Source organism: Diadema antillarum, unplaced genomic scaffold, assembly GCF_040938485.1.
Source record: "Diadema antillarum isolate AM-2024a unplaced genomic scaffold, OU_Dant_1.0 seq00001560_RagTag, whole genome shotgun sequence".
Lineage (NCBI taxonomy): Eukaryota > Metazoa > Echinodermata > Echinoidea > Diadematoida > Diadematidae > Diadema > Diadema antillarum.
Window position 1 is genome coordinate 445,781 of NW_027272286.1, and position 27,516 is coordinate 473,296.

A 27,516-nucleotide genomic window follows, 5' to 3' on the forward strand; every position below is an offset into this window, starting at 1 on the left:
TCCCTTCATGAAATAAGAGTCAACCAAATGTAGAGCCGTGTAGTAGTTGTAGTGTGATCGCTGATGTGTTTTACTAAATATTGCTGCATAATTCACTTAATCCATACAATGGCTATGAAGGTGAACTTGTCCTTTAAAGAAGATACTGGTTTTAAGGAAGGAGGAAAGAACTGGCCAGGGAAGGGGGAGGGGATTCAAAGTGGCAAAGAAAGTTAATTTTTCATTCAAAAGTAAGTGGACTGGAGTAAAATTTTGTCTGAATTGCTTTGCTTTGTGAATTAATGTTTTGTTGCATGGTTGAAGTTCAATAATATTAGTTGTTTTTTTTTATGCAGTTGCATTTTCTAACTTGAAACTGAGAAGACACAAATTTAATCACAGCAGAACTTGAAATAAAGTGTTTGACGTAGGAACCTGATGGAACCTGCTTGAGTATGGTCAGCAGGCCACAAAAAAAAAAAAAAAAAAAAAAATGCTTTGGCACAGAGGGGTACACTATACACAATATTGATACACAGTGATATTAATGGTGAACTATCATTTGACCTACCAGGTGGCAATAATTTTTCTCAACTATCAAAATCTACATGTAGCATAGTGTATGATGTATAGTTTATTCAGTGTTGTTTGATGGATAGATAGCAGGCCTTGTTCAAGGAATGCTGAACTTTACATTTTGTGGGAAAGGATCTGCCTCATTTTTTTTTTTCGCTTAGAAATAATAACAGCTGTAACTTCTAGTGTGAGACAAAAAAGTTATGATATCCAACATGTCTCATTTTTCCTTTTTAATGGAATCAAAGCCATTAAGATGTGGGTCTTCTCTACAGGTATACTTGATGAATGTTGTCTAGCTTGGAGTAATATGAGGAATTAGTGGCGCATTGTAACATTTACATGTACATGTATTTAAATATTATGCAAAGTGTGAAATCACATGAACAAGCAAGCTGATGTGCATAGCTCTTCAATTATTTTCAGTTTAAATAACAGTTTACAATTCTCGGTCCTGTTGTACACAGTCTGATAGGTAAATCCGTAAAGAGTGATATAATGCAGCAGTTGCCGTTTTCTCCTTAAAAAAAAAAAAAAAAAAAAACATAAATTGTAGCCCTTCATGTACACAGTATTAATGTCCAAAGTAAAAACCATAATGTATGAATTGGCTTGAAATAAACTTCTACACAACATGTATTGGATTGAAACCTTGCACAGTAACATTCAACCGTACCTGTTGAAGAAAATGTGATCATAATGTCGGTGGAAGAAACTCTAAGCATTGAACGAAAGCTATTTCAAAAAAGTGTCTCTGAATGTGTATTCATTATGCAGTACTACGTTCGTGAGTGGTGCAAGCTGAAATCTAACACAGTTCGGGCTCTATATCCCATCTTCTAAATCCAATTTCACAGAAATTCGTAGGCTAAGCAAAAATGGGCTGCTACTTTTCAAACTCAAGCAGTTTTGCTGTAGACCACTGGAAAAACCCCTAAGGCATAACTACTTTAATTTTTCTGCTGAATGCAGTGTGTTTTTCTACATGTAAGTTTGCATAACTTTAGAAGTGAGTGTTTCAGACCTTATGAAAGAAAGCAGTGGTGCAAACATGTTCACACTACTAAAAATGTCTTCCTCATACACATATCTCAGTTCACAGTTTTGGCCCATCAGTTTATTGGTTTCTAATGGCAATTTTTTTATTAATAAAATGATTTCCAGTTATCCTCATTTTCAATATCATTGCCATCTATTCTTCATCATTCTGATTTTCATCAGTACCATTAATATTACTAAGGATTACTCACTATTGCTATAATATATTGTCATTACTATCAGTATCGCCATTGTATAACGTGACCATCATTGATTACTACCATTACCATTATGGTGAATATCACCATAACAATTGTTATTGCCATTATCATTATACAATAAAATGGGAGTTTTTAGTGTACATCCATAAGGTAAAAGTGGAGCCAGTCCTACATGGTATGAATAAAAAGGTAACAGGTTCAAAAATGTTGATGACAAAGCAACTTCCAGATTGCAAACTACAAGTACAATGTAATATATATTACAATAAGGTTAGGGCTTTGCATCACATCCAAACCTGCTGGCTATGAAGGTCATGAGATTTGCTTCCCTTCTGAAATGTGCGCAAGAATTTTGTACTAAAATATGCTACTTTTCCACACAACCTGTTGTTCTCTTTGATTTGTTTTAACAGTTTAAAAGGATTTGACAGCAGTTACCAACAAGTTTCCAGTGTGAACATGATAATGCAATGTGAAGGTTTCCGATACTGTAATGCCAGTGAGAACACATACTGGCAGGCCAGAACGTGGTCTTTGCAAAGTTCATGTGAGTGGTGGGTCAAGTAGCCGCGGTGTGAACGCACCCACCTGCTCACCGCTGTACAAAATGCCTTTCCAGTGTGCTACACTCTTTGTGACCCCCTGGGATCCCAATTTGCGCCCATCCAATCTAGCCGAGGCCAGGAGCCCCAAATGTCACCCGATACGCTATGTTATTTATCAAGAAGCTGCCACTGACATTTCGGATTCATCTTCGTCTCCGTCTTGCATTTGTTCCACCCCCTTTGTGTGTTTTTAGAGTTTGGCCTGCCGTGGCATTGAGATGGTGTACTTTACCTGCGCCAAGTGCACACACAAGTCCCACGTCGTGCATTGAATATTGCGGGGAGCCGAGCAATCCAACCCCGATGTAGTGACCGCAGCTCTTTACGCTCTGTTGTATCGTTTTCTTTCATTTATGCTTCTTGTTCAAACTCCAGGCTGGAAATTGATTGGTCCTACCTTCCTTCCAGCATGAAACGCGCGTAGAATTCTCCAAACATGCATTTATTGCACACCAGTAGTACTCTATTGAGAGCCTCCTTTTTGTTTGTTTTTGTGTTTGTATGTCAAATGATGTCTACTAGTTATAATACCAAGGCAATGCAAGACAAGAACTCAGTCTCTGTCAACTTGATTATTTATGCTGTGAACAAAGTTTGAATACCACACTCTCTCATTACAAATAAAAGCGCTTGACCATTTCAAAATGAAATAAGCCACTTTTAGCCCAACTTGTCTGCATGAAATGGACGATGTTAAACCAATGCTTCTCAACCAGTGGGCCGCTGAGTTCTCGCAGTTGGGCTGCGATGTATTTCTCAAAATAAAATAATAAAGATTTGTATTTAATCTACACATGTAACTGGGCCTTAAAAAACACCTTGTAGGAGCCAAAGTGGGTCTCGGGTTAGAAAAAGTTGAGAATTGTGGAAGTAAACCTAAGTGTCTTTGCTCTTCTCTCTCATCATCCTCAACTTCATCTATGTCCACTTAATTCTCTTTTTCTTGTTCCGGGTCTCCTATTCATCTGTCCCTGCCTGCTTGTCTAGTGTCCTTTCGCATGAATACTCATTTTGCTGCATATCCCTGCTCATCCCTACTCCCTCCCTCCGTCCTTCCCTCTATCCATCCTTCCCTCAATCCACCCCTTTCCTCTCTGTCTCCCTCACTTTCTCTCTCTGTGCCAGTCTCTCTCTCTCTTACATTCATTCGTTCTTCCTTCTGTTTCCACCCAACCTTCTCTCTCTCCATCCCTGTAACTGCAATATATATGTCCCTTTTCCTAGGGACTCATTTGTTTATAAATCATATTCCTTTGCTGTACATGTACAGGGAGGAAAGTTGACACACACACACACACAAAAAATTGTCAAGTGTGACTTGTCATATTAATGTAAAAAATTGATGCAGCTCTTGGTTGGGTGTGAGTGCCCATTTTATTTCTCTCTTGTTCTTTTTATTCTCTCTCTTTTTTAAGGCATCTCTGGTTTAGCAGAACTGCTAGGCTGCACGATGTTGTTTATTTTCACTGTCCTATAAAGTTAAGAGTATAGTGCAATGGGTAGGATGCCTTTTTTTCTTGTCTTTTTTTTCAAACATAATTGAATTTACCAGCTATCAGGTGAAGATGATGACTTGGTGATGTGTCGGGTAAACAGACGTACTGTAATGAAATTCGAAATCTAAGTCGGTTTGTTGTGGAGGCAGGCGGGCAGTGTGGGAGGGAACAACTTCTGTGAAGAACCAGTACAGTCAAGAATTCAAACATTTGTCATTTGCGGCAGTAGCAAGGTGATGTCATCACAGGGAAAGAATATGGTGTGTTACTATGTAATTGCTGACAGATTTGCCACATTCCGTATATATGAGACTTGCAGAAAGAAACCTTGAGAGGAAATAAATAATGCCAATTTGGTAATTTAATGCTGAAAGTGGAACTTATATCTGCAAGATAACATATACAAATTAAAAGAATATTCAACATTTCGCAAAAAAAAAAAATCACCAAAATAAAAAAAAACTTAGAAAAACTGGAAATTTGCCATCTGAAAATCCTGGTCTGATATTGTCTTAAAGCTGCATAATTCTTTCATTTATTTGCAAAGTTTCAAATACTCGTAAACTGTAAGCAGAACTCCTGACATTTGTAAGGGTATGGTGTCAGTGCATTGTTAAAATGATTAAAATCCCCCTCCTGCATCTCTGCATCAATTGAAGACTTGTCGGCACTGTGCTGAGAAACCTTTGCTCTGTGCCAATAAAAACGTAAGAGGCATGTTTTAGCGTTTTGCGTGGGCACATGAGGAGCTATAACACCAAATTTGAATGAAATTGCATCACTTTGAAAAACAAAGTACAGAGCACATGCAATTAGCGAAAAACAAAATGCACTGACATTGAAAGGCTGTTGGCTGTTTGGTAGGTGAAAGAAAAGAGAAGGGCACAACATCATAGAAATTCAGTTTCTAACCTTTCCTTCTTCTGAAAAGTGCGAAGCCACTCTGAGGCCAAGCGGCAAGCAAAATGCAGTACGAAAGCCAGTGATCGATGCCGCAAACTGGTGGTGGACTGGTTAGAATACCTGACAAACTTTGCGAAGTTTCAGTTGTGAGAGTTCAAATACTCCTAGTTTGAGTGGGAAGTTTCCCAGGAAGTTTGCAGTCATACTTTACTACAAAACTTTGATGTCTTAAAGATCATAATCTTCAATTTCTCAATCTTTTGCTAGTCTGACCGCGGGGATAGATACTATCAGTGTTCAGTGCTGTCATGGTTACCTGTAGCTATTGTTGAATGTACTAATCACCTACTGTAGGCTTGACTCTTTGAACAAGTCTGTAAACTAGCTAGGGATTCTCTCTGGTGGGACTTGAACTCATGACCTCCTGATTATACATATCCACTTGACTACTTAGCTTAGAACTGTCCAATAGCCAGTGATGGTACGGTACTTATCCCTTTAATAGCAGTGGGTACTGGATATAGATACTAGGTGCTAATGGATATCGATGCCTGTCTGGTAATCAGGAGGTTGTGGATTCAAGTCCCACTCGAGTTTTTATGTCCACAGTTTGTTTTTTTTTTTCATCTCAGCTGTTACTCAGACACTGAATAATTGGTGATGATTTACAGCAATGAAGACCAGTTTGTCAGTCATTTGCCTTTTTAAAAGCAACATCTCGAAGCAAGAGTCTTTAACTTGTATGAATATATACAGTGCCTGCTGCTATAATGCATAAATTTAAAGAACCATCACTGGCTATTGGACAGAAGCTAGGTACTCTAGTGGATGTTTAGCAGTCAAGAGGTCATATGTTTGAGTCCCACTGCTTATGTATGACCCTAATTATTTATCATGGGTATTGCTCAGACACTGAAGAATTGGTGTTTATTTACATCGATGAAGGGCAGTTTATCAATTAGTTGCAATATCATCTTAATATTTTGTTATCTTCTCCGAGGTACATGGCTCTTGGCCACGTTTGCTATGCATTGCTTGTACCTTTATAGTCCAAATACTATTACAGGGTGCTACATAAGCACTTGCCCGATTGTGCGGGGCAAGTAAAAATCTAAGTCGGGCAAGTGTTTTGGAACAATAAGAAAAAATGCTTGCCCAAATTGGGCAAGCAAAATGTTTTCAAGCCACCTTTACTTTCTAACACTTACATGAAGAAGTGCCAATGCAATCCAACACCAACACTCTTTCGAACCAAGTTTGTAACTCTGCACATGTGTGTGTTTATTCAAATGATTGTGTTTTATCAAGCCCTTGACTTCACAAGTGATTTTCAGTTTCTTACATCTTTTGACTTTCTCTTTGGGCAAGTAAAATTCATTTTCGGGCAAGTGTTCTGCAACAATTTGAAAATCTGCATGCCCGACTGGGCAAGTGGTTAAAAAAAAGTTATGTAGCACCCTGTATTAAGCATCTAAGTTTGTTTAGGTCCAAAATTACTTTCTTCACTAATAGCCTGTATTGCCAAGCTTTCATGTTGTAGTCTTCAAATGTAATGGTTATTCTTCCATTTCAACAGTTGCTATTATTTTTTTGTTGTTGTTTGTTTTTTCAAAATGTCAAGTATTATACATGTAAATGCAACCTGCCTGCAAACAAGTTTGCTTCTATGTAGACCTTATCTTTAATATTTAGTTTATCTTAATATCCTTTCTTTTGGAGTACCTGGTACTCCAATAGTTCATCACTTTGTCATTGTCTATTTTATTCATTATGTTTGTTCAGCAGAAATATTCAGTCGCACTGTGTTTAGTTCAGTGTGTCATCATGTGAGAAGTATGAAAATGAATGAAAAGAAAAGATATGCTGATTTTTTTTCTCTTTTTTTTTGTGTGTAAAAGAATCATACAGTACATGTGTTCAATCACCTCTGGAAGATATGAATACAAAGAATCTAAATGTCAATTCTTGTGCCAGTCCACTGCGCACTATGTTGAAGTCCTATAAAGCAAGCCCACTGGCCTTTCCTGTATTCACGCATTATTCGCGATCCCCTTCTCTTCGTTAGCAACGTTGACTTACAAAATGTAGTTCCCTGCAGGGAAAGGGGGTACGAGACTGGGAGCAGTGATTAGGGTTTGCTTCAAATCTGGTGCATTTTTTCCCTCTTTCCCCATTTCTTTCTCCCTTTCACTTCTCTCTCTCTGTCTATCCCATTTCAAAATGGACCCTGTTGTATGTAGCACCATCCATCAGTCCCTAGCTGCTAATCTAACAAACTATACCCCTCTCTCTGCTTGCCCTCCAGTCCTGCTCGTCTTGTTTTTCGTTCGTCAGCGGATATTGGATAAGCTTCGATCCTTTCTTCCTTTTCTGTATCCCCCCGAAGGTCCGTGCTTCTGTCCCTTCTTCTTCTTCTTGTGTCTTTTTTGTTTTTGTTTTTTAAGTTTTAATAGGCACGGCACACCTGGAGAGCTGCATTGTATTCTTGTACTTGGAAATTGTGGCAGCTGGCCGACTTTGCGACATTTTCTCGCCTCGTGTGCATAATTGCCGGCAAAGTAGTCAGGCTAAGCAGGAGAGGGGCGACAAGAAAAGAGAGTCACACAGATTGAGACGTCCAGAATGCGGGGTATATCTCTGACCTTGTTATTTCCTTTAAACATGAGGTATATTGTGTAATTGCTTTTATTCTGCCTCGCGATTGTTATTAAATTTGCCCCACCTCAACTGTCTACCTTTTATACAGCAATGAAATAGTTTGCTATTAACTCAAAGCAAACAATATTGTTGGAATGACAAGACTCTGAAAAAAGAAAATTAAACCCCTGAGACCACTCAATTTTTTTCTTGGTCTTTTCCCTTTGTGTAGATATTGGAATAAAAAACAGCAACAACAACAAACTTCCCTAGTGCATCATTACCGAATCCTTCCCCTTCCCCCACCCCATGAAAAATAGAAATATTGCTGTGTCATTAATGTGCAAAAACAGCAAAATGAAGGAAGGAATGCCCTCTACTCCAGCTTAAAATGTTGTTTTGCTGGTATCAACACTCCACTTGACAGTTATCCAGACACGTCTACTGTAGATATGGAATTGCTGACAGCTGATCCATGTGTCAACAGTGCCATGGATGGTTCGTCTAGGTTGTATTTTCCCCAATCACATTATTCGAGTGCGGCAGCTCATGACGTGTTCACAAACTGTTGTATCACATTCTGAAAGTATGTGTGTGTGTTTCCTGTAATTTGAAGTGACGGGGTTTTGAAATTGTACATGCTATTGTACATTACACATTTTAATGTATGATTAGATTATATGGGGAACACCTTGTTCATAGATATGAGAGTGTTTACTTTTAGACCTACATACTTTCTGTAAAGTAGTGTGAAAAAAAAAAAAATGTGTAATTTTTTGTCATCTGTGTTTACTTATAAATAAACTATGATCTGTCATCCCTGAACAGGAGTTGGTTACTACATGTCCAGAAGTTTGATATTTCGTTTCCCTTTGGTTTGCATTTTTTTCGCTGAGGTTGCACTAAAGTAACATATATAGTCATGGGGTCTAGGGCAATTACCCCCTGGGCAATTACCCTGCACCCTTTCCCTGGCCCTAATCCTAATCCTAATCCTGAAACTAACCCTAACCCTATTCCAAGCTCCTAACCCTAAACCTAACCCTAACCCTAATCTTTACTCTAACCTTACCACTAACCAGTATTTGGCAGGGGGGTAATTGCCCTCTGGGGGTAATTGCCCGGATACGATAGTCATGAATGGAAGAACATGACCAGACCATTGAGGGGAACATTTTTTATTTGTTCACTGTATGAAATAGTTTCATGAAACTTGCTTCAGCGACAATTCCTCCCATGAAATAACTGCACGCTATTTAAAAGTCAAACATAAATTCTACCCACAAACCTAACCCTACTAAACCCTATTTATAATATTAAACCCTGATCCTAATCCTCACATCAAACTAAACCTCAAACATTGAGGAAACCTCAAGCGTTGAGGAGGTCATTATCACAACCGTAACCCTAACCCTAAGTTCTCGGAAAAAATAAGACTGGAGCAATTGTTGCAGGAGCAAATGTCATGTCACCGTATAAAAAGCTGAAATAAGCTATACTGTAATATTTACAGGTGTAGTACAGCTCTATGAGATAGTCTCTGTGGGGAGATAGTCTGATATTGTAGTGACACATGCATGCTGTTGCTCGAAAAGATAGAGAGAGAGAGAGAGAGAGAGAGAAGGGGTGAGTTTTCAAGCATTAGCTGGAAACTACTCCGCACGTCTGCTGGAATCAGGATGGCCGCAGCTCAGGAAGACAATGCAACCTGCGTTGGTGGCCCGCCGCCGTTTCTGCGTGGGACGATCCCTCCGCCAAATGCTCTCCACTTCCGGTCCCGTGGCTTCCTGATCACGTTCTTGCCCCCCAACCCCCCTCCCTCCCCCCCCCCCCCCCCCCTCCTTCTACCCCATCTTGGCTGGCATATGAAGCAGATCTATGTAAACATAGCCAGCTCCTCTGGTAGGATCCCCTCAAAATTCTAATTACAGATGAACCGCCATTGTGAGGTCATACAGGATACGGGCACGGCCAATGGCCCTGTGCCTCTGTGTTTCCTGTCTCATGCTGGAAGACTCGCATCCTCATCTAAATGGTAGCACTTTAATTTAAACTTTGTATGTTACGATCCCTGCCTTGTCAACTGCTCCTTCCTGATTTTGAGTGATCTGATACTTTTCGTACTCAGCATTGAGGAGTTCATTATTGAGATTGTGTGCATATGTGTGTTTGTCTGTTTGTCTGTCTGTCTGTCTGTCTGTGTTTTCTAAAATTTTATAGTGAATTATACAGAATTAATCTCTGCCACTGTCCAGTCATGAGCCCCAGAAGGAATTGATTTGCTACCAGTAGACAGCAACAACAACAACATCAAAAGAAAACAATTTGAATTTTCAAGAATAGGGTATTTCTGCACATAATCTCCCCGATTTCTCTTGATATTGTTGCTGCAACATTCACCCTTCAAAATAGTCTGTTGAAGTTTAGCCAAGTGAGAACACTTGAATAAGATGGAGACTATACAGTATTATACTGTACATGTATGTACGATATCTTTAGAGCTGATCTTTGTTGTTTGTATGAGAGGAAAAACAAACAAATCAGTTACAAAACACAAAAACAAGTGTGAGTCTTGTAGGAAAAAAGAAGACAAATATTTTCTTTCCTTATAACTATACCTTTTGCTTTTGTCATTTTCTCTTTATTACCCCCTCCCCCTCTAGAATTGAACAATAAATGTAAAAATAAAAATGAAAATGAAAAGATAATAGTACATGGCAATCTGATTTTGTCCCATTTAAGTTGTCAATGATCCATTACTTTTGTTTTTTTAAATTTGTGCAAGTGGACAAGTCAAACAAACTAAACTGAACTGAACTGAACGGGGATTTTGGCTCACATTGGGTGTATTGGCCTGAAGGCAACTTATGAATGTCGTAACACACCCAAGTAATCTCGTACGTGTAATTTGTAACTGCACACAACAACTCTTACCATGAACAATTAATGTTTGAGTGCTACTTCATGCTGCAAGTTATTTGGTTTTTAGTCCTTTGGGGAAAACGAAATTAAGAACTAAATCCATGTATCCATCCCATTGTCCTTTTATTGTTTCTTTATAGGATGGGCTGATGTTGAACAACTTAAAAAAATACAGTTAAATACCACCATCACTAATAAAAGGTGAAGGATATCCCTTTGGCATTATGCAATAATCTTTGTAGCATTTCTATAAGAAATACATGATACATATATGCTAGCTCTCGACTATACCATGTATACAAGATAGACAAAAAGAGAGATGATTGAGAGATTATGTGCAAAAATTTCTTTTTTAAAAAAGTGGAGTATTTATTGTATGAATGTATGTAACTATAGGGCATTCCTTTTCCAGTGTTGTTAGAATGTCTTATAAGAACACACCGCACATTCACACACACACAAAAAAAGAGGAAAATATAGTCAAGAGACAACCTAATGACAAGATTTGACAAATATTGCACACCCAGCATTCGGGACAGCTGGCGATGTGAGACAGGAAACCAAACTCTGAGCCCGTGTGGCTCAAACTGTCAATTTTCAGGCAGGAGGGATGTGTATGCAGATGCAGAGGAGAGGCTGTCAAGCAAGAAGCGCGCTCCAGTGGAGCTATCAATAATTTACCCGCATGCCCCCAATGTGCGCCTCTTTCTCAATCGTGCTCAATCATTCATTCCGACTCTGATTGGCAATAGAAAATGCTGGCGGAATAAAAAATGCTAGCCATGAGAAGAAGAGGGAGAGAAAAAGAGGAAAGGAGAAGGGGAGGGGAGGGGGGGGGGGGGGAGGAAAAAATGGGAAATGGGCAAAGCTGCATTGTAGAGACTGATTGGATGAGGGTCAAAGTTGTCTTGGACTGAATGGCCTTTGAAATTAGAGCCTTTGTATCTACGCTGTTCCTATTGTGGGTGTAATACAGCCATTATTTGTCACACATGCAGGATATTTCACACGTTCCACGCCAACAATGGGGGTTGACGGTGGTTTACGATTCGTTATTAATTGCGCAAGCCTGTAGATTTGCATTGTTGTGGATACTGCTGTGGGGGGGAAACGGTAACCATGAGCGACCGAAGGGCCTGACTTCCGTAAACGTTTGATCTTGACATGGCAGGGAACATTAGCAAAATTCAGCGCTCGTGTTAGGATGCTGTGATGATGGAAGGAGGGGATTTAACAAAAATGTGGACTTTCCATTTGTATAATGCAAGGCGGGCCTATAAAATTTAAGGGTCTTGATCATTCAAGTAATGAATTATATCCTGCTGGCGTATTGCAGCGCTTTGTGATATTAGACTTGGACCAGCATTGTATCCATGGAATATTAGTATTTCAATTACACCACGTTCTACTGTCATTCCCGGGAATTATCTTCCAACTCAACTGAGCAGTTTCAGCTGATGAATAATATGTGAAATGGTATCCTGCACACTTGTGTGGAAGAAAAAATTGTTCTGCTATTTACTTTCTACTGTTTTTGTGGCAATGGTATGAAAAATGGAAAGCAAATTGCAATGTGATACCAGAAAAACTTGTTCCGCCATTCAAATACAGAAAAGGTAATATGTTATAGATTAGTCCAATGTTTAAGTTTAGTTTATTTGTTGTTGTTGTTGTTGTTGTTCTTCTTCTTCTTCTTCGGGGGGGGGGGGGGGGGGCAGGGGCTATCTGGCTCTCTTGCAACAATGAGAAAAATGTGTGTGTGTGTGTGTGTGTGTGTGCACAATGCATGTGTTTGAATGAAAGAGAAAGAGTATGTGTGTGAGAGAGAGAGAGAGAGCAAACATGAAATAAAGCATTGCACATAAAATTAATGTACCATCAGTAGTCTTGTGTCAGTAGGTCTTATTCTATCTGTACACATGCTGTGTTTCACCTGTATCTAGTTATATCAATTACAGCTTCTGCAAACTTTAGGAAGATGTGATCATAGAAGTACCGCTTCCTCACCCACATTTTTCCGATAAGAAAAATACACACAAAGAAAGCAAATCCCAGAAAATAGAGAATGAGGGTACAGAGATGTCTATATTATATTAACAACAGATTTATATTTGATGATTGGCCATCTTCCTGTTAAGCCAACACCTCAGTCTCATTGGCCATGAGTTAGTCATGAAGATAACAAATGTGTCACCAAGGGTGACACAGTATTTGCTCCTGCCACAATTGCTCCTGTCTATTATTTTCTCCAAGGTCTTAGGGTTAGGGTTAGGGTTGTGACAGGGTTTTAGGTTTAGTTTGTTGTGAGGGATAGGATTAGTGTTAGATTCATATTTGTTGGTAGAATTTATGTTTGGCCTAGCGTGCATATATTTCATGGTTGAGCAGTTGTTGCAGTCCATGAGCAGATGTCATTGAACCGCCACCAAGAGCTGTGTGATCATCAGGCATACTCCTTTCTACCAACCACACATGACAATTTGGGAAAAAAGTGTCTTAATTTTCTCATTTTCCCCTCTTTTAACCCATTGAGGACGAGTCCTGAGTATACTCTGGACAAGTGTCTATTTGAAATGTGTGTTGTAGCAAAATCAGCCAGTCCTCAAAGGGTTAAATACTTTGAATTGGCATTGAATCCTTTGTTTTTATGTGGTTGTTTTGTTATGTATTGCTTATGAACTGACTTCTCAGCTGATAAGGAAGTGCCCCCTGTCTTAAAAACAAAAAGTCCATTATGTTTATGTTTTATATTGAGGGAGAGAAATAGAGAGAGAGAGGGCAGGGTGAAAGATGGAATTTGCCAAGTTTTACCTCTGAAATGCTCCACCATTGCACCAATTATGGATTCTGTCTTTTAAAAAAAACCCACACACAACCACAACGTGAAACTCCTCCTGCTAGAGGATGTAAAGAAAGTCGGAAACAAAGTCAGGAATCGCCTGTGCCTGACTTGAACCTGACCAGATCGATGCTATCCCAACTCTCCCCCCTCCCTCCCTCCCTCCCTCCCCCACCGCCGTCTCTCCCCAATAGCTTGCCCCTAGGTCTTGTCCATTAGTATGCGGAATTGCAAGACGGGCACTCTGCAAATAGATGCATGGTGCCGCATTCAACTGGTGCTCTTGCCGAATCCTCCTCCTTCTCCAACAGTGTGTCTTTACTTGCCACCCCTCCCCCCTCCCCCTCCCATCATGGTCATCATGTCAAATGCATCACCACCTCACTATTCTCCCTCTTTCTCAGGTCCTCCTCCCCCCCCCCCCCCCCCCCCCGAACATCTTCCACCAGCCACTCAATTCTCCATACCTGCAAAGATCCCATCCCAGAGAAATCTTCCATAATTCGACAGGGGAAAAAATGAAAAGAGGATAGCTTTTGACTCGGACATAATCTTTGCCTATTGCGCCCTGAGCAGATTAATCCTCCTAAGTGGAGTGTGGCAAAGTGTAATTCGCTTCTCCCTGCGCCTGATTCGCCCCCTTCTTTAGGGCGATACTCCTTGAAGAAACAGAGAAGAAACAGTGAGATGACTGCAGCTGTGACGAAATTTTGCATTGTTTTTGAAGTGTATCTTTGCAAATTTTATTGCAGTGCCTGCCCTGTGAGTTGGTTGAGTCATGAATATAGTATTTCCAAGTCCCCAGCATTGAGGGTAGGGGCTTATGGGCATTAATATTTTAGCATGGCCTGCTGGGAAATCAGGTATTTTTTATGCTTGGCCTGAGTTTCGCACCACTGAATATTAATTGTGGCATCTTGCTGGATAAAGGCAGTAGAGTTCAGAGATTTAAAATGGGGATGGGGGGGGGGGGAGGGAGAAAAGCCACCCGTGAATGTAAATTTAGGCGCTTCCAGATAGTTGGGTGCAGATTGTTCAGTCAAAGTGCAATTTACTTGTAGATGGAGTTTTGCCCACATGGGACTAGTGCCAGAACCCAATGCAGTACATCATTTGGAGTTGAACAAAACAAGCTCTTCCTAATAGGCCACTTTTCCCATTTCCCCATTTCTACCAATTTCCTTAAAAAAACAAACGAGCAAAAAGCCCTGATGGCATAAAAAGGGCAGCTCATTTCAAAGATCATCTTACACTTCCAGTGGGCATTAAAAAAAAAATATCTGTGTAGAAGTCACTTGCCTCAAAAAGGCAAGCAAGCAAACATTATACCACAATATTTATGCAACAAGGCTAGTTGCAAATCTCATAAACACTTCCTCCTCTTGATTTCCCAGCAAGCTGTATTCAATTAGCTACATGTATGCAGGTTGGCAAATAAAATCCTAACCATTCACTAACTCCCAACTGCTCAATGAGGTAGCCCCAAAGAGGCAGTACCATGTACTTGCTGCAATATTTTCCACTAGCCCTTTGTTGAAAGGAAACTTGTGATTTCATTGCAAGATAACAGCTCATTAAACATTGTATGTTTGAAGTACAAAATCTGAATTGTATTTTGAAACTCCTCACTAGTACTGTAGTATCAGAAAACAATTGCCATGTATATATTCCCCCCCCCCCCCCTCACTGTAATGTCAAGTATTTCAGTGTCCCTTGATGCACCATTAACAGGATCTACTTTTTTCTTTTGGATGTTTAAAAAGTGAGAATGACAGCTTCCAGCAATGAAATGAACAACAGGTGCACACACACACACACACACACGCACACACACACACACACACACACACACACACACACACACACACACAATGTTGTGAAAGGAGAAATTTGACCATTTCCTTGACAGATGTGTTTTTCACTTTGTTGAAACTCTACAGTTTTTCACCTTTATTTTACTGCACATTTATATGTCAACCTAAATGTAAGTTTTTAACCTGCTGATATTGAAGAAATGAGGAACTGTAATATGTTACATTTTGTGATGAGCAGAATGAGCAACCAGATATTGAGGGTAAAAACATGATCATTCCATAGAAATGGAATTTCATGAAAGAAAATGCCTTACTCCAGCCTTAAAAAAAAAGAAAGGGGAAAAAAGGAGAAACAACATATATACATTTATAGATAATGGTAATATTGTAAAGTGATTGCATTTATGATTTTGAACACTCCTATTTTTCATGATTTCAAATTTTTGCTGAGACTAGCTAATAGGAAAAAAAAAGACATCCTCTGTCGACAATCTTTGAAGGGAATTTGGAGGCTCGCTGGCCATTGCTTTTCAAAATGTCGGTTGAATTATGAATGTGACGGTTCCAATGTGAATATGTAGTGTAGCTTCTGTGTGTAGTACTTTCTAGTGAATGATTCATGGACATATCCTTTAAAAGTAATGTTCATCCTTTTTATGAATGATTTTTTTATATCAGTTTTAGTCACTTTATAGTCACTTTGTTTGCCATTCTGTCAAAATCCAAAAATTCTATTCACAAAGATTTCAGTGGATATAATAACTTTCCATCCGAGGGCTTCCAAGTGTACATTGCATTCATAAAGTCTTTTTTTTTTTCAATTTTGTATCTGCTGTGCAGAACTGTTTCTTGTTGCGAGAGATTCAAGCGGCACAGACTGTAATAAATGGCAAACCGTGGAAATGAACTGCCTGTATTCATTATGAGACACATTTAATGAACAGAAATAGATGTCATCCAGGGTTTATGAAATTGGAAGTTTGATACACACGTTCAATAGAAGTCTTTGTTGCATATATTGACACTGTCAATTGTGAAGCCAGACTGCAATATTATGCAGTGAAAACATGGACCATTGACAGTATGTGTAGCTCAAATGCAGACAGACAGAGAAAAAAAAAGTCATGGGGAGAAACATTAAATTGACAAAAAACCAAAACAAACCCAACAGTGCAGAAGTAGAAATTGCAAGTCCTTGAATTATGGCTTTGATACAATATGTATATTTTCCGTAGTCCCAGACACATGATGTAATATGAATGTCGTCTCTATTTTTTACTTTTCTTCTTTTTTTAGCTCCATTTATTAATTTTTTCGAGTTTCCCAGCAGTTTTCTATTCCCAGAGGGTCATTTGAGTACGTAGCTTTGCAAATGGCATGATTTGGGTTTCACAAATCTCACCCGCAGAGTGCTGTCCTCTTTTGTTGCTAATAAAAATCGCAAGCATCGAAGCTGAAAAGACTCCGTGATGAGGTGGTTTTTCAAAGAAATAAAAAGATCAGAGATTTTAACGATTACTTACAAGTGCAGGAAAAAGAAGGCGTTTGAGTGTTTAAATGTCAAAGACTGCCTCTCAAACTGTATTTGGACTGTGGTTTTCATGGAGCTTGTTACTCTTTTGCTTCTTGTTGACCTAGATATGATCTCGAGATACCTAATGAACCCATTGAGGATGGGCTGGTATTGCTACAACACGCATTTCCCATAGATCCTTGCCCGAGTATACTCGGGACTCATCCTCAACTGGTTTTAACCTACCTGCTTGGCTGCATGTAAACTTCAAGGCTCATTTTCACAATACTGTGTCTGTCTGGTTGCCAGCTTTATTACCATTTAATTGATAAAATGAGATTCTTTTACACATAACAAATACATCAATGGAATTTTCTGAGCCATGCGAATCTCAAATATATCTAGACAAAAATTATAGAATTTATTTTTCCACATACAATTCCATCTTCCTTTTTAAAGATAATCTCTGTATTTTCTGATATGCCAATAGAATATATAAAGTTTCTTTTCTCCATGCCCCCCCCCCCACCCTGTGAAATAAAATGACATGAGGAACCCAATCCATTTGTTGCTTTCACTTGACTATGGTGTGCTTGTATAATATTCTAATGTTTTATGCAGTGAAATTGCCACTATTGTTGCTGTAATTTCTTTTTGCATCCTGGAATATTTTTTTCTCCCACAACTGATAGGCAAAGGAGTAGAAATACAGATTTGCGAGAACACGAAACCAAAAAGACAAAGATGTTGTAGCAAGGTGTGATAGGACAGCGTAGATCACTGGAATGGATATAAGAATGTGGAGATGTGTCCAAATATGGCACTTGGGTGAAAGGGGAAAAAGCAATTGGTTAAGTAATAATTTGCAGCTTGACTCTCCATTCCGGAGAAGCCAAAATCAAGCAAACGAAAAGATTATTTAGAACATGAATGAGGAACAGGGCAGGGTATGGGCCCTGTGATTTCAAATTGGTTGAATCCACTCTATGTTTTGCTTTCATGAATGTGTTTATAGGTCAGTAAATTATTAGGGAGGAGTAATGATAAAGCATGTCATTGAAAAGGCACCCGTGGACTATTCAGTGCCAACGGAACGACAGGATGTCACACCACCCCCTCTCGGAACCGGCAAGAAGTGGGCAAAGTGAAAGTTAATCTTGTCCTTTAAAAGCAGTTTGGCATCCATGAGCTCTCGAGCCCCCTCACCCTTTTTACATTCCAGACTTTGTCTCCTTCTATCACCTCCATCTGGCCGTAAAATGCATCGGACATTGAATCATAGAATGTCCATATATTGCCATTGATTGAAAAGAGGCCCGCGCTCGGGGCGGTCGAGGGGGGACGGGAAAGGCTTGCAAGCGTACAGGTACTCCAGCTGCACGAACATGCAGCCGTGCGGAGTATAATACGCACGTCTACATGACTTGCGTGTGTGTGTATCCCTCTCAAACTTAATGCATCTCCCTGTTATTTTAAGGTTTTTGCCAATTCATCTTTGTTAGATGTAGATGTAGGGAGATGTGTGGAAATGTGTGCCTTATATCTGGTGGATTCGTGGACCTAATTTGCCCTCCGAGGCTTTGGGCACTGTACTCTAGGGGTTACCCTTCTCAAACTGAAGTCAATACTGTGGCCAAGACGTAGACATGAATTTTGTGTCTTGCCAGTTAAGTGCGGAGTAGGATTTCTTGTTCACTTTTTTCTATCAATAGATCTATGTACATGTGTATGTTTGTTTGTTTGTTTGTTTATCTTTAAATGAGCTATAAAACATCAATGGATTGTTTGCCAGTGTATGCCACTTTTAGTTGATGAAAACAAGTTTGTAGGGACAGGTAATGATAAGTCTTAAGCAATTGTATGAATTAGTATGGCTCTTTCAATTGAAATACTACAGTGCATACATGTACATTCTGAGAGCTTGGTACATTTACAAATGTACTTTGTGATGTGCTGAGAGGTCAAGAAAATGTTATCTGTACATTATGTTTCTTGAAAACTTATTTGCAAGAGACTGTGTATTTGAAAAACTTCCAAAGTGCAATCAGTTTCAATTGAACATCACAGTACAATGCATAAATCCACAAAATTGATTTCAGAGATAATCTGTAATTCATTAACCCTGATGGAGCTTTGAGTACCAGTTGACACAGAAAACCTCTTGGCATTGTACGCTCTGTCCAAAGTCCCTGGCACAAAAAGGGTTAAGATATTATCAGATTTCTTGTGCCAAAGGGTAGCACATCAACAAAGAATGATTATTTTCATGTAATAGATCATACCAGATTTGTTTGTTGTCTTTAGCTGTTTTGACATTGTGTATTTTGAGGGACTTTGTATTGCAGCCTCATTCTGGCATTAAATTTCACTGACAGTGGTAGGTTCTTGTTTTAAAAAAGTGATAATTAATCCAACAAATTCATCCCTGGTGTCCCCTAATTGAATGACCCCAACTAGAATTCTGCTATTGGCATGTAGTAATTGATCTCTTCTATTTCCCCAGAATTTCAGGTGTTGTTTTGTTTTGTTTTGTTTTTTCATTTTGTCTCATTCTGGTAGGGATATGAAGTGTGATCTCCCTATAAATTCCTATTTTCTCTGATTCTCTTATAAAATTCAAAAGTGCCCAATTATCACATTCTCATAATCATAAATCTCATCATCAAAATATAAAATATCAAAATATGATGACAAAGTTCAAGTGCACATGAATATTAAAAATTTGGATATATGTTCAGAACTGGTAAAATTCAGGATTGAGGGCAGGGAGCTTGCTTTGCAGATTTGCAATGCATCAGGGTAAACTTCCCCACCAGCATCATGTGATCACATTAGAAACAGATGATTTAGAATGTGAGAAAGAGGAAGAAAGTGCAATTGTCACAAGACTGAAGACTTATTTTTATCTCATTTGATTTTTTCCCCCTTTGGGGGAATGCTGATGGTTAGATTTTGTTGACTCTGCAAATTGTGCAAGAAATCTGCACCAGTTGTCCTTGGGAAGAAGAGTATGAGTGGATATAGTCCTTTACCTAATGAAATTCAAGGCAGGAAGATGCAAGGTGTAGATACGCATCTTTGTGCTTTTACGCTACGAGTCCACATGTCATGGACCGATACCGAATTTGTGTCAATTTTGGTGTTAGCTCAAGGGGAGTCCTTTTGTTAGGAAACATGCCATCATTTGTTCAGGAGCTGAGTGAAGTGCAGTGGTAGAAATCCATTCTTAATTGACAAGGATTTTCTCTTTCTTCCTCTCTTGTCCTTCTATTTCAACAAGCAATGAAGTTTGATTTTCTTTGTTTAAAAAAAAAAAGCTTAGGCTGGATGAGGTCAGTCAATTTGACAAATCAAATAGCGAATATCTTTGATAATGTGATTCAGGTGCATATTGCAGAATGTTAACATATAAGCATGCTTTTCTCATTTTGCTAATATTATGTGTGTGTGTGTGTGTGTGTATTATTTTACTGTAATTTTTCGTTAAATGAAGGAATCAGCGAAGGAGTAAATGGATGGCTTCCAAATATTTCATTCAGGCAATTTCCTTTATGTGTGTGTGTGGAAAAGAGTGAGGATGACTAGTCATGAATTGCCGTATGATTATCGTTTTATTTTTTGCAGTATCATTCATCCATTGGTCATTGGGGAAGTCTGAACAGATTCATCCCAAGATAATGGCATTCATTCACATTTTCTTTTTTTGAGACAATGTATCATACAATGTGAAGGTATGGTTTTCATACTATATGATGTGGGCTTGTCACCTTTTTTAGCGTTGTAATCCATCCATCCACCTGTATCAAATGTCCCGTCGAGATTCCAATCACATGAGTAGAAATTTGAGGTGTGAAGCTGTGCAGATGATACGCAGAATTGATCGATTTGGGAAGATGTGGGTCTATCTTGATGGGGTCCGTGTTCAGATTTTGTGTATTATGTTTCTGTGTGTGCATTTCTGTGTTTCTACTTGTCCGATAGTGTGTGTTTGTACATTATATGGGTTCTTTTGCATTACCCTCTGATTGTGTGTGCTTGTATGTATATGAGCATTTTTATGTGTCTGATTGTGCATGTGTGTGTGTCTGTGTCTGTGTCTGTGTGTCTGTTTTTCTGAATGGTAGGAAATGACTAGAATTGATAGACTGACTCCTGTAAAAGTGGATAATTTCGCATGACTAATTTTTCGTGCTCGGCTGGGTAAGAAGAATTTCTCGTGTTTTTATTTCCGCGGAATCCAGACATCAAGTACTGGAACATATGGCAAGCAAAGATATTCGCGTGCTTTTATTTTTGCGCTGATTTCGAAATGCGCGAAAACTTCAACACCTTGAAAATTTCTACTTTTACAGTGAGAAGATGAGAGCCCTTTTTAAAATGACACAGAATACAAATTGTAGGTATAGGAAGGGTTGAAGACTTGACCTGTGCCCCATTAGCCCATTGCCAGGAGAAAAAAAAAGAAAAAAAAAATTCCCTCGTAGAAGCAGTTACCATGGCAACAAGTGGAAATCCTGAAAGCAGATTGGCTGTTGCCGAAGTAGATGCCACATGCATTGTGTTGCTCAAAGTCTCCTCCATGAAGCAACAGGATCCTAGAGATGAGATAGTGAAGAATGGAGCATATTATGGTGGGGCGGATTGGGGGGGGGAGGGGAGGGGCATGTGGTACGGGGTTCATATGAAAGAAGTTTCAGAGATAACAATGTATAATGTGGGTCAGTTGCTGTTGGCTACATGTGTAATTTGCGTGAGGACACATAGGTTTATAAGAGAGGACGACAGGGAGATAAAAGGCAGGGGGTGGGTGGGGTACAAGGGGTATATTTTAACTCTCGCGCATAGTCTCGGCTTCTGCTCTGTATCCAAAGGCAACGATTCTTGTCCATAGCTCATTCGATACCACCAGGCTGCGACCACCGCACTGGCGCTGTAACCAGAGCTTTTAATTGCAGTGTTTGCTTTCGGTCGACGAGCGTAATCCGAGAGAAACCGCTATCCATCTCATTCGTGCTTTGAGCTAAAGCTTGTAACTCCTGAATTCCTGGTGTATTGTTCATCTCTAAACTTAAGAGTAGGGAGAAAAAAAAAGTGTGTATTCATGTATACAACTCTTTTGTCAGATGTATGTCAAAGCCTAGATTATTTGTGTTGTACAAGGAAATCCACACAAATCAACTACTCCCAGCAGTGGTATCAGTTCACTTGTGTATTGTTCTCCTGTTTGGATTACGGGCATTCTATGTTTGCAATGCCAACCCAATCATATTGTTCCCAGCAAGAGTCATACCATGTCAAAATGATAGAATTTCTAAAAATTTCTTTCTCAGCTTATCTTATTACAAGTGTGACCTTAGTCCTACTATATCCAGTTGCATTTAAAAAAGAATATGTACATTTGATGGATCCTTAGAGCAAACATCAAAAAAAAATGTGAAAGGCTATCTGCCAAATATTGATGAAGATGTTAGGTCTTTTAGAATTCTTGTCACAGGAATATCTCCTACAGGTGTATAAAGGGTATCTTTGATTTAAGCAAACATGTGCATTGTAACAAATGGTGCTGTATTCCATAATGGGTTTGTGTCCACATTCAGCAACAACAAAAAAAGCATTTAACATGTATTGACTTTGACAATCATCATACTTCATCACTGCCAGATGTTTGCAGTATAGATTGCCCCATTTTCCCCAAATTCTATGTAGATTATCCAAGAATTTAATGTAATATGAATTGATATTAACTGTGCCTGGGTAATTGTGGTATTTAGAGTCTGAAAGAATGAAAATACAGCTGAAAAGCAACTCTCATCATCTACAAGTGTATTTATAAGTTCCATTTCTGGTATGTTGATTCGGGCACAATTTTTTCCTCAAGCGATGTTATGAAGGTAGTGAAGATGTTCACTGTACAGGCACAAATGTATGTCATACAAACATTTTTCAGTATTGGAAATGCAGTGGTTTGTTTGTTTGTTTGTTTGTTTTCCAAAGAAGAAGAACATAGTTTCTCCTTTATTTGATAATGCTTTGCAATCTTTGGCTTGCTCTCAGCAAAAAATAATTCTCAAAATTGCTCTTTCTCCTAGCAGAGGCAAGGATGTTCATAAAGCAGAGTTGTTTGAAAAGCCTGCCATTATATTCACATCTACCAAAGATCATTCCCTATTTCTCATAATTTATCAATCCCATCACTCACAGGGCTTTATCTGTGCTAGTATACATTGTACATCTGCATAATTCTATAATTGCATTTATAAGATTTTTTTTAAAATCATTTTATATTGCACGAGTTGAGATACTCGACTGTCATTGCTTAGACAAATTTTTGAGGGGGAAAAATGAGTGGCATAGTCCTTTGTGCTACCATTGTCTCTGATATTCTGTGAATCTATTGAAAAAAAAAATGGGTGTTTGTCAAAAAATTATATATTGTCAAACACTGCAAAGAGTTAACATTATTTTTGGATTGACCCTTCTTACTCTAAATTTTCCATAGACAGGATATTATGTAATTAGAATTTAAACCATTATTGGAACAGGTTAATACTGACATGGTATCTACCCCAAACTTTTTTATGTTTGAAAGTGTTTCCGCACATCCATTTGAACTCCCAATAGGGAACTTCATTAGTCCTATACATTTAGAATTGTGTCATGCTCATGCTTTGTTTCAGGGATTCTCAGGGGCGGATCCAGGAATTCCGTAAAGGGGTGGCACCCTTACAAAATTAAAGGGGGGCACACGCGCCCCCATTTTTTTCTTTTTATTTCTTTTGTAGAGAAATAAAGAGGGTCGTCTACCTGATCCGCCCCCTCTGGATCTGCCACAGATTCTATATTTCTGTCAGGAGATGATCTCAGTTCATATGGTTCTGAATCTATCTCTCTCTCTGTAACTCATCTGTTTCATGTGTCTGATTCTTGTGGATATTTTTAGTCCATCTCTAATCTGCATTCTATGACCTCATCAGACTTTCATGTGACATTCCGCAGACCAATAAATGAATAGGAAAACGACTCCCAATTTTCTGTCCCCTTTCCCATTAGCAATCTAATTTTCTAATCATTTGAGTTTGTAAACAATTTCAGCTCTACATTGCCTAGGCCATGTTTTACTGTTTAATAATAGTCTATGCAAGTCCTGTCTTTGAATACAGATGTCATCAATATGTTTTCGTGTGTTTACTAGGCATTTTCATCATGGTGGTTTTACATGTATTTTATAAACAAAGTTTTGAAAGTCTACAAATATTACGGATTTTTGCCAGTGACAGGAGAGTGATGTTTACCCTTTTTATGTTGGAATATTAGTATCCAGTATCATCAAAAAAGAGATGGTATACATTGTAGTAGTTCTTTTCTTTTTCAGTGATGATTTTAACCACCTGCAAAATTGTCTTATGAAATATTGAAATCCATTGTTACTATATTCACAATATATGTGTGATATATAGTGTTGTGTATTTCTGCAACTTATTCCACTTTCTTTGTGTGTGTTGGGGGTATGTTATATCTTTGATCCTCCAATATCCATATCCATCCATTTGTCCTGTCCTATGCCTTCTCCCTTTTCCTATCTTTTGCAATTAAACTCCATCACATTTTGGATTCTGGATCACTCTTTCTTTCCTTTTCATGTCATCCTCTCTATTTTGTTTTTGTTGTTGTCCCATTTGTGTGTGTTTGTGCATTAAAGGGGATGGCTAGTAACCGATCAGTGGGACTCATTTAAGAGTACATTATATATCTACTGTTGTGTGAAAATTATTTCCTTCAGAACGGTCTCATATTCAAGTAATGTGCAGATTAATGCCCCGTCACTGACCAGGCACGCTAATCTGGAAACATTAAACTGCACATTACTTGAATATGAGACCATTCTGAAGCAAATAATTTTCACACAACAATAGATGTATAATGTACTCTTAAATGAATCCCACAAGGATTGGAACAATCATCCTCCAGCATTCCCACTGATCAGTTAAACATGTCCATTCTATATTCCTGTACATTCATATCATTTTCACAGCTCTTTGTCTCCTTTAAAGGTCCTGTTTACCTTTGGGAGCGGCATTGATTTAAAAAATTTTCAAGATATCACATTTGATGCAGTGTGTGTAGGTCACTTGTATCACAAAATAACCTACCATATAAAAATTTCACAATAAAACCTAAAATATATTCAAAGGAGATATCACTATTTTTCTCAATAAACTGTAACTGTAGACAGTTTAGTCTGGAAACATTTTTATTATAATTATTGTTCACATTTTGTATATTTAACAATTGATATTTAACATTGATTGTACTGATTCAATTTTTTACATTGGTTGTTTCTGCCCCTAACTCACAATTTAGAACTATTTTGAAGCACTAATGCTGGGTTTTTATTTCATCTACAAATGGTAAATTAATGCCTTTAATACTGTCTTGTATTAGTCATTCCCATCATTCTTATATTACTATCTTGACATATCTCTTTTTCTTTCATTCTCATTTATTGTGTCACCTCTTTCTGTTGCTTCTCTTTTGTTATTTGTTTTGTTTGTTTTGGTTCTCACTCTTTTCTTTTTTTCTCTCTCTCCCATCCCAGTTGGCTGCAGGCACCTGAGGCAATGACTGCTCATTAATTATGGATGTGACGGCCACCAATCCTAGCTTTGCGCAGACAAAGGTCAAAAGCGAGCCGGGCATTGCGGGAATCGTCACCGCTCCCTCCGCCGTGCAGACTCAACTCATCACAGCCGTACAGGTGAGGAAGAAAATGTCAAGTGCAGCGGTGCTGGGTATTTCACACAACCACTAGCGCCATCATGCATACGCTTACTCACATGCACACATACACACACAAACACACACACACACATATGCATGCACACACATACACACACTAGCTCGCACACACACACACACACACACACACACAAGGATGCATAACTATGGAGCCACTATGCTATGCCTCACTCCCTTGATACACACTGCATCCACCGCTCACATTGGGCGCTACTGCGCAGCAGAGTAAATCAAATCCGGGGCAAGTCATGCAAATGCAGTCCAAAGCAATGCGGAGGAGCCCAAAGACAGTAAAGGGGGCACACAGATTTACGAAGAGGGGGGAGAGGAAAAAAGCGTGAATTTAATTTGGTAATAGCTCTGGAAAATTTATATCAAATTATCACACCATTTGAAATGCTAAGCAAACTGGCCGTCAACATATTTGGTCCCATTATCTGGTTGGGGGATCCGTTCGCTCCCGTTCTGGCCTGACTTTCTTGGGGATCTTTTGTGTCTGGCTAATATATTCATGTCTGGCTTTGTGAAAGGAGGTCACTTTGGGGGAACCGTGGAAAGTCGCAAATGTGGATTGGGGCGCGATGGCGTCGCGCTAGTGCTCCGAAAATGTGGAAAGACAGAGGGGAGTTGGGATCTTACAAGAGCCCAACGCCGGAATGCTCCATTAGAGTGAACACTGTTTGCTTTATCTTGCCAAAGGAGTCAGAAACGTTGGCTCCGCTGCGCTCAAGACGCCTGCTCTCTCTCTCCCCCTCTCTCTGCCGATCGAGGTAGCGATGGTCCTGCGCTAGACTACGAAGGTAAGTGGGTCAGAACATCTGCATATACTCCTAATTGGCTACTTAGCAATGTGCATTGCATTTCAGTTGGTAAAATGTATTTTGACTGACTGATTATGTGCTGCCGAGAGTGTGTGTATGTTAAGGGGGGGGGGATGGGGGTTAGGTTAGGGTGGGGTGGAGGAGGAGAGGGGGGGAGGGGTGGGGTAGAAGGCAAAGTGGGGAGGATGCCAGAGTAACAAGAATATGATTGACAGGTGCCTCCCATACATCATGTACACGTATCTTGACTTCATTACCAGAGTCTCTGTAGAGACTTTTCGGATTCCACGTTCATTGACTGGGCCAGATAGTGATGCTGTATAAATGACTTGTTATGTCGGCAGTGCTGTTCCTCAAGTGTGTTTTTTTTTTTTCAGTTGCATTCATTCATTCGTGAATGTCATTTATTCTTTTCTTGTCCAGAGTGGTAATGATGCCTACATAGAACATAACTCCACAGATAACACATTCAGTAAGAACCAGTGCACTACACTGTAGTTTCATATCTACTGAAGTAGGGCTTCCACAATGTATCACATTGTGTGTAGAGTATCATCTACATGTGTAGGCATGCAATTTGTGATATGAATTCTCTGAGTGTTGAGGTGATAACTAGAGTATTGCTTCACTCTCTCTCTCTCTCTCTCTTTATTTTTACATGACTTTATACAAAGATGTGTGCACATACATTGTCGATTATATTTTGTAGATAATGACACTTAGCAATCTGGAAATATAATTCACCCTGTGTATTGTAAGTATCACAAACACAAATGCAACATGGTTTTCATATTAAGGGGCTCTGGACAGCTACATCCAGATAATGATGAGGGTGTCATTTATATCTACTCTCTCTCTAAAAAAATAAAATACAAACAAACAAACAAACAAACAAGTGAAAATGTTCACTCTTGAAGGAGAGAATAACAGAATAGACTGAGTTTAGAGTGAATTTAAGCAATTTTTTGGGTGAAAATATTTGTGATTCCTAAGGTTACTCCAAATTATGTGAAAAGAAACCATATATTATTTAACTTAGAATTAGTTATACACTAGTTAAAGATTGAACAAGAATTACTATTAATTGTTTTTAAATGTAAGAACATGTCATAGAAAATGTTTATTGTTGCACACATTTGTTACCGGAACTTGGACATCATGAATACTTTACATGCAGGTGAACGTGACATGAGCCAATATTGTATCTTTAATTACATATTATTTTACCTATTTTCTAAGAGGTAAAAGATTTATACATATATATATATATATATATATATATATATATATATATATATATATATACAGGAGTAAAAAGTGCATCCATATGTATCTGGATGAAATTGGGTCTGAATA

The 27,516-nt window shown here is 38.8% G+C and overlaps 1 protein-coding gene across 1 annotated transcript in view; it reads left to right on the forward strand.

Annotated features, from left to right (window-relative positions):
• Window positions 1-27,516, forward strand: part of LOC139710771 (uncharacterized) — a 98,117-nt gene that overhangs the window by 13,899 nt on the left and 56,702 nt on the right. Inside the window, exon 2 of the mRNA XM_071622689.1 lies at window positions 25,140-25,298. Coding sequence (XP_071478790.1) covers window positions 25,179-25,298 — 120 coding nt within the window. The 5' untranslated portion in view covers window positions 25,140-25,178. The remainder of the gene's footprint in view (window positions 1-25,139; window positions 25,299-27,516) is intronic.